Source organism: Dermochelys coriacea, chromosome 1 (genome assembly GCF_009764565.3).
Source record: "Dermochelys coriacea isolate rDerCor1 chromosome 1, rDerCor1.pri.v4, whole genome shotgun sequence".
NCBI classification, from domain to species: Eukaryota; Metazoa; Chordata; order Testudines; family Dermochelyidae; genus Dermochelys; species Dermochelys coriacea.
Genome location: NC_050068.2, coordinates 57505465 through 57519779, shown reverse-complemented (window position 1 = coordinate 57519779; position 14315 = coordinate 57505465). Strand labels below are relative to the sequence as shown.

The window sequence follows — 14315 nt, the reverse complement described above, 5'->3', positions numbered from 1 at the left end:
CCATGTCACAGGACCCCACAGAATCATCCTTTAGTCTCAACCCCTCCATCTGTGGAGCTTGTAACCTCAGAAAATGCTTGCAAGAAAAGATGGGCTGGGCAGTATGGTTAACAAATCTGGGCTTTGGAGGACCTAGATGGAATGTGTATTCCAGAGTCAAGGAACTGTCATGTGGAAAGCTCTGCTAGTAGCTCCTCTTGTTCAAATAGAGGGAACTCCAACTTGAGGACCTCAGCTGATTTAGACTGTGACATTATAGCCCTCAGAGAGATGGCCCTTCCAGTGATCAGGTCCTGAATGGGGGACAAAGTTGAACTGTGTGGTAACCTGCAGGAGAGAACTATTGGGGTGGCAGAACAATTGCTCAGAACCACTCTTCTGGAAAAGAATGAAGGGAACCTCCCAAGCGACCCCATACATTCCCACTAGTGACAGCAAATATCCCAGTAATTACCTTGCCATTGGTATCAAAGGCAGCTGACAGATCTAATAAAGTCAGTAAATGTTTTCTCTTCAACCACTGCGAGATCATCAGTCAGCACAAATGAATACAGTGAAAGGGATGGACACCTGTAGAAGCAGCTGGAAACAAGAGGTTGCAAATACAATATGACTAGTCCGTTCAGTGGTTCCATTTGGGAACTGCTGCCGTATAATAAATTTTCAACTGCTTTTGTGTTAAGATTCGCTGTAAAGGTCCGAAGGATCTACCATTTCCTGGAAGAGACTATTCCACAATGTGATAAATCTTATTCCCTAATTTTTTACAAATATTTTTACTACGTTTTCCTTTTCCCTTTACCACACATCCTGAGTTTTAAAATACAGGATAATGCTTTTGGGGGAGAAAGATGGAGGAAAAGTTGAGGGCAAATGGAAGGAATAGAAGGTTTGAAGAATAGGAACTTAATTTTCTAAAAATAGAAAACATTTTAAAGATAACCTGATGCAGATAAGAATGTCAAAGTTGTTAATTAAAATCATTATTAGGATTTCTTAAGGGTTCTGTTCTACTATCAGTGTCCACGTGCAACTCCTGTTTACATTAAAAGACAAGTTAAATGCATTTTTAATGAATCCATTCCTTCATTTCTTATAAACCTTAAATGATCAAAAGTGAACATTTAAAAAATTAATTTACTTTTCATTATTTTTGCTTTTTCTTTTTGCATTAATGTCTCAGTGCTTTGACTGTAGATACCGCAAAGGGAGAGTTACTTATTTAAAATATTTGTATTAGAATATTTTTTTTAAATCATGGGAACACTTCTCTTGGTCTTATGTTTATAATTTTTTCTGTTTAAAAAAACCTATGTTTTGGAACAGAAATAAGCCTCATGCTTCAAGGTGTAAGTCAGTCCCCTAACCATTTGGGATTCTTACACAGCTTTATTTAGGGGAGATTATCCTGTAACTGTGTTCTGCAGGATTTTTAGGAACTTCCTCTGAAATGTCCTGGCCATTGGTCTTGCTGGATAAGATGGACCACTAACATGCTCTAGAATGGCAATTCCTGTGTTCCAAATAGATAATATTTAGGTTATATGTTGTGATTTTATCAGTAGACTTTAGAAGACCAGAAATGCAAATATAATTTATTTCAGTTTTACAGCTAGGAAAATTGTGGCACAGACAGGTGAAGTGATATGCACAAAATCACACAGCATGTCAGTGGCAGAGATGGCAATAGAATTTTGGTCTCTTGACTCTCAGTCCAGGTTTGTATTCATTGGACCACACAATTGTCCTTGTGGTTTTTATTTTTTAAACCAAGATCTTTGGGCCAAATTTGACCTGATAATTTCCTTTTAAATAGAGTTCTGTGCACGTTCTGTGGATGGAAGGCCAGACCCTTTAAATCCTAAAACTCAACATTAAAAAAAAAAATAGTAGTCATGATGTACTGAAGCTTTTGGCTTGGACAACTTTTGCTTAAAAATAAATTGTGTGTGGTTCATACCATATTTCTAACTCTTGACATTATTCAACTGCTAAGCTGTTTGTTTTGTTTGAGTTGATTGTAGGCTTGGTCTTCTCATACATAAATATGCATTACATATTTATCAGCTTTGAGGGTATTCATGATTAAAATATTGCCTGAAATATAGAAATTATCAGAATGTCTGAATCTAATATTATCATGTCCTGGATATCTGGTGGTTATGACATCTTGCTGAAGACGTTTTGTCCCCCGCAGTACTTACAGTCCTGGAGTTAAAAATCTTAAATCCAGCTTCATGTATATGTGCTATTAGGGTCAGTTTGTTCAAATATACTGCATCAGGATATCATCACAACCAAATGTCCATAAATAGATCAGAGAGACAGTGGACCCAAATTACCATAGAGATCAAAGGTGACAGAGACAGGATCTTGTTAGCAACCAGTAGTGGCCAATTTGAATTTAGCAGATCAAGACTTGAGTGGGAAGAAATACAGGGAGAGCTGCAGTAGGAAGAGGGACACAATCTTTTTCCGCCCTGATTATATTTCTTAAATATGCAACTCTGTTTCTGTACATGATAGCATTTAAAATAAACATCTACAAATAGTAAAAATTTTAAAGCAAAATTAGGAGATGGAGGGGGACAAAATGACAAAATAAAATATTAAATACCTAACATTATGCATATAAAATATAGAGTATATGAGAATAATGTGAGGAGCTCAGCAACTGGATAGTGATTTATTTTTCTGCTATGAAGCTCATCCGCTAATAAACTGCTTTATTTCTGTTCATTTGTTTGCAAGCTGAAGCCACCCACTGCATCATATATCCAGATACAGAGCCAGAAGTTGGTGCATTCCCAGCTAGCAGAGTCTATCTTGGAATCAGAAGGCTAAATTAAAAATATGACTCTAAAATGGAATATATTTGGAAGGTTTGCTCCCTTAAATCCTAACCTTCTGTTGACTGACGTTATATGATCCAGAAGCAGATGCTGCAGCAGCTATTTGTTGATTTAGTTGCTATGGTGACATGATACATTCGTGTACAGCAGGAAGCTCACTGTACATTGGCTAATTTGATAGGAAGCAAGGCTTGAGGTAGGTATTGCTGACTATACTGATAATTGGTCATACCTTTAACATCCTGCCTCTACATGTGTTATGGATGCACAGCTATAGAGAAAGATAAAGAGAGATACTGTAAGGAATGGAGTTTAGGCTAGGTTGCTCTGTTAAATAGAGGGAGGCCCGTGTCTGGCACGTCAATGAAGATAACCTCAGTTTTTAGTGAATGGAACAGATTGGAACATCCGGAGTGGTGACTGTTGAATCTTCCTTCACCCTTTGTCAGTGTGGTAGCACCAGTTGAATGAGAGAAATAAAAGGATGCGAGCCACAGTAAGTGAAAGTGCTAAGGCTTTTGAATGGTTTACTAGATTAAGCATGTCAGTAACTAACATCTTGATTGGAGCTGTTCGCTGGTTTTCACAGTGGGGGAAAAATTATTTGTTATGTGTACGTGCCCTGATAACAATGAGTGAAAACCATGGCTTTGCAAGGAGGTATGTTTGTATTATGTTTTTTTCCCAAGATCAAACAAAGAAGCCAAATCTGAGTGTATTTCATCTTATCACGGACAAGACTGTTAAAGATGCACTGTGTGCATTTTATAGAGGACTCGGCTGTATCACCCGTTAGGCAAGATAAGTGGAGCATTTTAAAAATCTTTACAGTTGGAATCACTAAGCACATTAGCTGTAGCTTTGTTCTAATTTGTAAACTGTTTTAAAATTAATTTACATTTTCACTGTCTGCCTAAAATACTTCTAATTAATATTGCTGAACTAATTACATTTGCAGCATTTTTAGACAAAGCTCTACAGAGTACCATTTTTATATTGCTGCAGTTTTACTAGTGTATTTAAAGATGATGCAATTTGAATACAAAATGTTTTCCATCATCTGTTCATTTCTGTTGACAACTGTTTGCCAGTTACTCAGCACTTGTATTTATGAAATATTTAATATAGAGGCTTTCATGTTAAAAAAAATAATAATGTAGCCCTTATCTCTACTTTTGCAGTAAAACACCTAGGAGAGGAATGTTATTTCTGCTTTTGCAGACCTTGGTCATGACTGGTCTTTTTAAATTGTGGTTTCAGAGCGCTAGAGAAATATACTTTATCCATATTGCCTTTAGCAGTTACAGCTAGTTAGCCTGTTTAAAAAAAAAAAGAAAAAAAAAGAGAGAGCTCTGCTTTTCAACAGCACAATGATTTTTTCCCATTTGTAATCAGTCCTACTAACAGTAGCTGTACCTCTTACCTTACTGTATCTTTCATTTGAATATCTCATACCACAGAGCTGGGTTGCATCAAAATATATTTCTTCACAGTATTGTCTGTGACTTCAGTCATAAGCAAAGTTAATGTAATAAAACGGAATATTTTCTGGTTTCTTCCCTTTAGTAAGAAATATTGTAATTTGTTATTGCCCTATACCTATTCCACCACATATTCCAATAATTTTAATAGTGATGCCAAAATTTGAGTTTACACATTACTATTAAAGACCACATTGTTTTGTCTGTGCCATTTATCTTTCTAGTGATAGATGTATCAACTTTTCCATTACAGATTAATAACTTGCCTATAAAAATTCATTCCAAGGTGTAACTTGATCCTAAAACCAAAAATTTAAAAATTTCTAAGAACGAATTTAGCCAGTTTTATAAGGATATGTCATGTCTGAACATCCCAAAACTGGCTCATTCCCTCCCTCTCCCTCTCACATATAAAAATAATTTCTACTTTGAAAATACTTCTTCCGCTAAAACTAAAGTACAACTCTTCATGATTTGCTGTTCGCGTGACATAGGGTGCTAGTTTGTGGAGAGAACAGAGATTGCGCCAGCTATTCACATGTACAATTGTGTCATGAGCAAGACTGTAGGACATGAAATAAGGAGTAGTGATGTGTTTAATTTGCTCAGACGTAGAGCCTGTATCCACAAACCATTAGTTTTCTCTTCAAAGGACTGATGATCCTTTGATTTTTGGAGAGCTGTGTTAGATCAGGAATCTGACAGCCATGATGATGTCCCCTTTCATTGGTACAAGTTCAAAAATATTTCTTGTCTTTTGGGTTTTCATTTTGTCTTGTGCCCCAGTAAATATAAAGACACAATTTTTGAAAGTGAAATGTTGCTGGTTGGAAGTCAACAGTATAGATCTGCTTCAGAAGCCCAAACTACCTTTAAAAATTGTTACTCTGTTCCACACTAACTACTTTATTACAGCTTTTAACTGCAGATACTCGTGTCTATATATTCTTATCGGATAATCACTTTCCGTCTGAGAGTCGTTGTATTTTAGATACATAGCCCATTGTACATTGTAAAAGATTTTGAAGATGTTGCTATGAGTACCAAACCTGTAAACAAAATTTGGCTAAATCATAATTGGGGACCTTGATATTTAAGTGTATGTTGGCTTAAGTTATTAGCCCTTAGTATGATCATCATATTTCAACTCTGCCCATTTTAAAATAAAACTATCACAAAATAAGAGTTGCCTAATAAAAACAAAATTCAAATAATATTAAGACTCCAATTTAATCTCTCTATGCAAGGAACTCTCTCTTCAGTGCACTTGTTGAGCCCATGAATTGCAGAGATCTACTTAAATCAGGTGGATCTTCATACAACATGTGCTGTTGTGCCTGTGCACAATAGAAAGGGAGAAGGTTAGAGGTATAGCCTTAACTGTGGGTCTGATTGCTTTTGACCATTTGAACATATACGAGTTTGTTGTGATACTTTTCCTGAGATAGTTGAATTCAAACTGTTCAGAGCTAAACTCTCAGCAGGAAAGAGCTCTGATAAAACACCACATTATGGCACTAGTATTTCACTTTGTGTAGATTTTTTTCCAATATCTCTGCAGCTGCAAAGGTGATGGATATATATCTTCCTGCATGCTGATGGAGAGAAAAAATTGAGACATCACTTCCCCTTTTAAAAAAAAAAAAAAAAAAAAAAAAGTGGGTGGCTTAATTGTTTTTCCAGAGTCCATCAGTTGTCTTCAGTTCTTTTGGCTGGCTTGACTCTTGTTTTGACCCTTTGGGCCTGATTCAGAGAACTCCCTCTGCACAGGGTACTCTGGGGAGCAAAAGAGAGAAAATGTATATATTTTACTATCAAGTGTCCTATGCTAAATAGTTAATCCTGACAAAGGATTGGGGAGATATTTTATTGAAGTAAAAAGGCTTGATTCACTATTGTCACTTTGGTTTTATCTCACTGGTAGATAAGGTCAGCATTTTTTAAAATAACCCCAGAAAGAGGTTTAAACCCTGCTTTCAGTGCAGTCTGAACTATGGAATGATGCTGCCATAAAACTGGAGTGACATGGTGAATCAATCTGTTTTCCTCTTCTTCTCCTTCTCCTTACCACCCACCAAAGCCTGGATTAGCAACTTTGGGTATTGCATGCTTCATAGTAAAGTCTATACATTTTATTCTTTCTTGCTCACTGAAGTGCCCTGTGAGTAGCAGGGGTTTTCACCTCTTTAACTGACAGACAGTACTTTGTACAAAGAAGACCTGTGATTGTGGTTTATCCTATTTTTTCCTTAAATGGCCAGGAGGCCAAGAGCATCTGAGGAAAAAGTTTCCCCAACTACTGAAGTGTACGTACTCCCCCTGTGGTTTCACCAATCTTATAGTGCTTTTCAGGCTGTTGAGTTATTTAAAAAATTAATTGCGATTAAGCACATGATTAAAAAATTAATTGTAATTAATCACACAATTAAAAAATTAATTGTGATTAATCGCACTGTTAAACAATAATAGAATACCATTTATTTAATTTTTTTTAGGATTTCTACATTTTCAAATATATTGATTTCAGTTACAACACAGAATATAAAGTGTACAGCGCTCCCTTTATATTTATTTTTCATTACAAGTATTTGCACTGTAAAAAACAGAAATAATATTTTTCAATTAATCTGATACAGGTACTGTAATGCAAACTCTTTATCATGAAAATTGAACTTACAAATGTAGAATTATGTACAAAAAAACTGCATTCAAAAATAAAATGATGTATAATTTTAGAGCCTGCAAGTCCACTCAGTCCTACTTCTTGTTAAGCCAATCGCTTAGACAAACAAGTTTGTTTACATTTTCAGGAAATAATACTGCCCAGTTCTTGTTTATAATGTCACCTGACAGTGAGAACAGGCGTTTGCATGACACTGTTGTAGCCGGATTCACAAGATATTTACATGCCAGGTGCACTAAAGATTCATATATCCCTTCATGCTTCAGCCACCATTCCAGCGGACATAGGTCCATGCTGATGACGGGTTCTGCTCGATACCAATCCAAAGCAGTGAGGACCGACACATGTTCATTTTTATCATCTGAGTCAGATGCCACCAGCACAAGGATGATTTTCTTTTTTGGTGCTTCGGGTTCTGTAGTTTCTGCATTGGAGCGTTACTCTTTTAAGACTTCTGAAAGCATGCTCCACACCTTGTCCCTCTCGGATTTTGGAAGGAACTTCAGATTCTTAAACTTTAGTTCGAGTGCTGTAGCTATCTTTAGAAAACTCACATTGGTACCTTCATTGCATTTTGTCAAATCTGTAGTGAAAGTGTTCTTAAAATGAATAAAGTGCTGGATTATCATCCAAGACTGCTATAACATGAAATATATGGCAGAATGTGGGTAAAACAGAGCTGGGGATATACAATTTTCCCCCAAGGAGTTCAGTCACAAATTTAATTAAACCATTATTCTTTTAACAAACATCATCAGCATGGAAGCATGTCCTCTGGAATGATGGCTGAAGCATGAAGGGGCATACGAATGTTTAGCATATCTGGCACGTAAATACCCTGCAATGCTGGCTACAAAAGTGTCTTGCAAATGCCTGTTCTCACTTTCTGGTGACATTGTAAATAAGAAGAGGGCAGCATTGTCTCCTGTAAATGTAAACAAATTTGTTTGTCTTAGTGATTTGCTGAACAAGGAGGAGGACTGAGTGGACTTGTAGGCTCTGAAGTTTTACATTGTTTTATTTTTTAGTGCAGTTATGTAACAAAAAATAATCTACATCTGTAAGTTGCACTTTCATGACAAAGAGCTTGCACTACAGTACTTGTATGAGGTGAATTGAAAAATACTATTTCTTTTGTTTATCATTTTTACAGTGCAAATATATGTAATAAAAATAATATACACTTTAATTTCAATTACAACACAGAATACAATATATATGGAAATGTAGAAAAAATTCCAAAATATTTAATAAATTTCAATTGGTATTCTGTTGTTTAGCAGTGCAATTAAAACTGCGATTAATCACGATTAATTTCTTTGAGTTAATCGCATGAGTTAACTGTGATTAATCAACAGCCCTAGTTGCTTTCTTTCCTTTTTAGTAGCTGATGGTGTTCTGAGCCTAGCAGCCTGATAATGCATGTGTCCTGTTGTAGGTATGGTGGATACTGAGGTAAAATTAAAAAACAACAACAACAAAAAGAACAGAGTGAGTATGTTCTATGATTCCTTATTTGGACAGAACCTTTGTCTTGATCAATCTAGTTCAGACATTTGAGTCTGTCCATTCATGGTATTTGTCCTTTGTTTCATGTAAACTACAGTGCAATATATCTGAGGTAAGGTAGTCCGTCTTTGAGAATGTCTTCATTGGCAACAAGAGTGTGATTTTCAGTTGTGTTAGCTCAGTTGTTTTAACAGGGCTTTTCCATCATCTTTACCTAAGAAGCAGACTGACATGTTTGAAGCAGGTAGCTGGCTGTGGTTTGTGCTCCCCAACCTTACAAATATGTTAGCCTTCATCTTAATGGGACTTTTTAGTTGTGTTAAGCTAATACGTTTGGAAAAACCACAGCTATTTTGCCCATCGAGACAGAGCATTTGAAGGGAATTTTAAGGCATGAATCAGCACCATTTTCTATCACTTACACTATTCTACCTACAAAACAATGCCATGGCCATGATGGGTGAGAGGAAGTAAATACTTTCACCAAGGCCTCTTATGTAGAGATCTTTTTTCATCTGTCTCTGGCAGTCTTTATTCATTGTATGCTGTGTTAGGTCACTTCTAGACCTGTCTGCAGATGATGAGTTTGGATGAGCTTCTGGCCTCCAAAGCTCCTTTCTTACCATAACAATCCATTGGGTCAAGATGGTAACAAGCCTGACCTAGGCAGATGTCCCTTGCAGTGTGTTTCTCCCTTTGCAGCCTCAGTCTCACACTTGCAGCATTGTTTTACTTTGGCAACTTTGTTCCTCAAGTCTGTTTCTTTTCATCTCCCAATTTGGTTAAGCATCAAAGAAATATTTACTGTGCTCTTTCAAATTGGAGTTATGGGTCAGATCCTGTTTTAAAACCCAAACAAAAAAACTCGGGGAGGAAAAAAAAACCAACAAAAAACACGACAGCACCACCACAGATCAAGGACATCCCAAAAGTTCCCAAAGCATTCAATTCCTTCTTGTCCTGGTTTTGAGGAAATAAACTTTTTCTCCAAGGTGCCTCTTTTTTTTTTTTTTTTGTAATGGAGACCCTATACTTAAACTCACTAAGTAATGTAGGAGAATTTTTAATGCTCTCTTAATCTGAAATGTGTCTTCCTGTGTATATCCAGTTGTCTGACTCATCCAAAATTTATCTGCCTTGTTTTGAATCAATCCTGGCTATTCAAGTCCCTTCCTTTCTGTATTTTAACTAAGTAAAACTCCCCAAATGGATGAAGTCTCTCTCCATCTGAACTATGATGGTAGGTTGATGTCCGCAAAATCGGAACTGAAAGTGAACTTGGCATCATATTCTTGGAAATCTCATGGCTGAGAGATAAATTGGATCAAACTCTTTCCACATCTTAGGCATTAATCCATATGTGGGATAGTTTGATACACAGTATGAGTTAGTGATACTGTACGTATCTTCTATCTAAGCACGCAATATGAATTGAGTAGCAAAGTGTCACTTTGTTCATTTGACATACAGAGCTAAGCAGAGAATCTACTGATGGGTCAGAGGAGGGAGTTGAGAAATGGGGCCAAACTGAGGGTACATTTATACCACAAATTAAGGTGTAATTGTAGCATGGTAGGCCTATCTGGTATAGGCTACCAACCCAAGTATATTCCCTGGATCCCCAGTGGGCTTGTACTGGAGGCAGGTAGTCAGTGCTGAAATCTTTCCTTCCACATCTTCACAGCTTTTGTTACCCATACTAGCTAAATTAATAGTAGTGCTGTTATGTCTACGCATGCTGCAAATACACCTTAATTTGAAGTGTAGAGGCACCCTTAGGAAGAGAAGACCAAATTAAGAGGTTGCAAAGAATTTCTGACTAAAAGCATAGTCAGCTAAGATTGCATGTTATCAAATTACTAGATAAGTAATATGCCATTATTTTGACTTCAAAATTATAGCTGAGGCATATTAACACAGTAGAGGGACAGACTTGTTGCATTGCTCTTTAACCTATGATCAGAGGTCTGACACAGAAGATCCAACTAAACCATGCATTTACACACACATTATAATTATTATGTAATTTACAGTGGTGAATGGTGATAAAGAATTTGAATATTTGAATTTATAATTTTTAAAATTGATGTATTATGTGTGGGACACTGCTTAATATCAGATGAAGAGCAGTGAACCCCTGGTCATAGAACCTTGACATGGACGCTATTAAAGGGGCTGAGAGCCCTTCCCAGCCAGGAGTGCACATATATGTCCACTATCATCAATTTATTTTTGACAATATTGTGGTGAAATGTTGGTAGAGGTCAAAAAATTAAAGACTAGTAGATTCAATAAATGCACTTTGTAGGTATGAAATACTGCTTTATCTAGGATGGAATCCAGTATTTAACTTCAATACAGCATTCAGCTCGCTGTTAGTTTAAAACTTCCTTTCACTTCAGGTCTCAATGTTCAATCCCATGTGTGTGGCTGGATCCCACTCTGATTAGACATCCTAACATGTAAGTCACCACAACCGTGCAGCCCTTGTTGGAGCATAGAACTGATCTATTGAGGGTCAGGCAAGGAAGAAAGAGATGATCTTGAAGTTTAGACACGTCAGGAGGCCTGAGTTTCTATTCTAAACTCTGCTGTAAACTTCCTGTGTTATACTGAGCACTGTGTTCTCTTTGAGCACTAGTACAGTACTACCTTAATTTCCTTGTATGCGAAATGGGGTAATACTTATTTATCTCATAGGAGTGTCATGAATCTAAGTTGAGATCTTTTGGGGGAGCAGTAGGGGAGGGGGAGAGAATCTTAGATATCTATGTTGTCCTTGGGTCTTAATGTTAAGTACTATTTTACTTGCTTTGAACAGCTGCATGAGTCTGAACAGTGATTCTTTGAGTGCTTGCTCAAATCCATTCCCATTTAGGTGTGCATGTGCTGCATGCATTGTCACCGTAAGGTTTTTCCTTCAGCGGCATCTATCAGGTCAGCTCTGGTGCTCCCTGGAGTCGCATCCTCGTGGCACCGTATATAAGGGCCTGCTGCCCCGCCGCCCCCGATTTCCTTCTTTCCACCTGTAATGGTCGCTGGAACTGCTCGTCCTTGCTTTGCAAGTACTCTCCCCAGTGGACTTTTGTCTTTTACTCCTGTAAATAGTTAAAATTTTAGCAGTTAGTTGTTACAGACTAGTTAGTAGTAGTAGAGTAGGACCTTGCTTAATGGGGTTCTTCCCTGACACCGGGACATGCCTTGGCCTTTGGGGTATAAGCCGTGTGAGGCTTGTCACAAGCCTATGCCCATTAGCAACCCCCACTAGGCTTGCCTCAAGTGTTTGGGTGAATCCCATCTGCGTGACTCTGCAGGATTTGTAAAGGTTTCAAACCCCAGACCCAGAAAGAAGGGGACCAGAGACTTAAGTTCTTTCTGATGGAGGTGGCTCTTCGCCCTCCCTTGGAGCCAAGTCATGCCGATGCAGCATCAAGCACCTCCGCCTCTGTAAAAAGCGCACCAGCTTCTTTGAGAGAGAGGCACCACAGCTTGGCCTCTCAGGCACCAAGGAGGGACTCCTCCATCTGCGTCCTGGGACTCCCGGCACCACCAAAGTTTGCCCATGCAGAGGTCTGCTCATGTGGCACCGATCCCATTCACTGATGCTGCAAAAGAAAAAACGCACAACAGACAGGGTAAGCTCCCCTACTCCAAAGCCCGCCAGTGACAAGGAAACTGGCAGAGTGACACCCATGCAGGGCCACTCGGGCTCAACAGCTGCCAATTTGGTACCATCGACACTGGCCCCAGTGAGGGGACTGTTGAATACAGTGCCATTGAACTCTCCTCCAAGGGAGAGCCATAGGAGCGCAGGACTGGAGCTTCCATCGATGCCATGAGGCGTTCTAGGCAGCACAGGACTTAATATCCCTATTGGTACTGCCACCACCAACCAGGTGCAATCCAGCACTGGAGGCGAGAGCGGCTATGGCACCGAGACCACAGATGCCATTGAAAGGTAAGTCGGAAATGATGCAACAATTACAAACTACATGACAGCAATGTTCTATATAAATAGACAGGGTGGAGCATGTTCCTCTCACCTACGTCAGGAAGCCTTCCACCTTTGGGAGTTCTGCATAACCCACTCGATCCATCTCAAGGCCTCTTACCTTCCAGAGGCCCAGAACATGTTAGCGGATCATCTCAGCAGATCCTTCTCCATTCACAAGTGGTCCATTTGACCGGAGGTTGTGAGGCACATTTTCTAGAGGTGGAGAACTCCCCAGATAAACCTGTTTGCAACAAAGTACAACAGCAAGTGTCTGCAGTACTGCTCCTTTCAGATTCACATTCCAGGCTTGCTCACAGACATGTTCCTTCTTCCCTGGAAGGACCATCTTTTCTATGCATTCCTACCCATTCTGTTCATACACAAGGTCCTGCTGAAGGTCAAAAAGCACATAGTGAGCCTGATGCTGATATCGCTAGCCTGGCCGTGTTAGCACTGGTTCACCACTCTCCTGGACCTCTTGGTGGAAATAGCAGTCACCTTACCTGTGTTTCCAGATCTAATCTCTCAGGATTATGGATGCCTACATCATCCAGACCTCGAATCCCTCTATCTCACAGCCTGGAAGCTCCATGGCTGAATCTCTTCGGAGTTAATGTGCTCGGGGACGGTTCAAGAGGTTCTGTTAGGGAGCAGAAAGCCATCCACCATGGCCACTTACATGGCAAAATGGAAACGGGTCTCGATCTGGTCAGTACAGAAAGGGGTCTCACCCATCTGAGCACCAATACCATGTATTCTGGAATATTTGCTACATCTGAAACAGCAAGAGATGCGGGTGTCTCCTATTAAAGTACACCTGATGGCTATCTTGGCTTTTCATCCGGGGTGAGCGGCAGGTCCATTTTCACTAATGCACTCTGTAGCCATTTTCTTAAGGAACTGGAGAGGCTGTACCCACGGGTGAGGCAGCTGATCCCATCTTGGGACCTTAATTTAGTATTATCAAGACTCATGGGAGCCCTGGTCAAGTACTTGGCAACATGCTCTTTGCTTTACTTGTCATGGAAGGTGGCCTTCCTCATGGCCATCGCCTTGTCCAGGAGTGTCTCGGCAATCAGGTCCCTTACTTTGGAACCACAATACACAGTTTCAGCGTGGTAGCCATGTTAGTCTGTATCAGCAAAAACAATGAGGAGTACTTGTGGCACCTTAGAGACTAACATATTTATTTGGGACTTCATTAGATGCATGGAGTGGGAAATACAATAGGCAGGGATATATATACACAGTACATGAAAAGATGGGAATTGCCTTACCAAGTAGGGGTCAGTGCTAATGAGACAATTCAGTTAAAGTGGAAGAGGGCTATTCTCAACAGTAGAATACCAAGGGAGGAAAAATCACTTTTGTAGTGGTATTGAGGCCAAAGTGATCAGGGTGGCCATTTCAAACAGTTGACAAAAAGGTGTGAGTAGCAGTACGGGGAAATTAGTATTGGGAAATTAGTTTTTGTAGTGACCCATCCACTCCCAGTCTTTATTCAGGCCTAATTTGATGGTGTCCAGTTTGCAAATTAATTCCAGTTCTGCAGCTTCTTGTTGGAATGTGTTTTTGAGGTTTTTTTATTGAAGAATTGCCACTTTTAAGTCTGTTATTGAGTGACCAGGAGATTGAAGTGTTCTTCGACTGGTTTTTGAATGTTATAATTCTTGGCGTTTGCTTTGTATCCATTTATTCTTTTGCGTAGAGACTGTCCCGTTTGCCCAGTGTACATGGAAGACGGGCATTACTGGCGCATGATGGCATATATCACATTGGTAGATGTGCAGGTCCCT

The 14315-nt window shown here is 39.0% G+C and overlaps 1 protein-coding gene across 6 annotated transcripts in view; it reads left to right on the top strand.

Moving 5' to 3' along the window:
* The window catches only part of FNDC3A (fibronectin type III domain containing 3A), a 219804-nt gene that overhangs the window by 92101 nt on the left and 113388 nt on the right, over positions 1 to 14315 (top strand). For 2 of the 6 annotated variants that reach the window (XM_043504515.1, XM_038411020.2), the window contains exon 1: positions 3020 to 3048. The exons of 3 other annotated variants lie outside the window; for them this stretch is intronic. Coding sequence is in view for 1 of the 3 variants with exons in the window: in XM_038410972.2 (XP_038266900.1) it covers positions 3337 to 3348 (12 nt within the window). In the remaining 2 variants the exon portion in view is untranslated. One more of the 6 variants, XM_038410972.2, reaches the window with a different exon arrangement.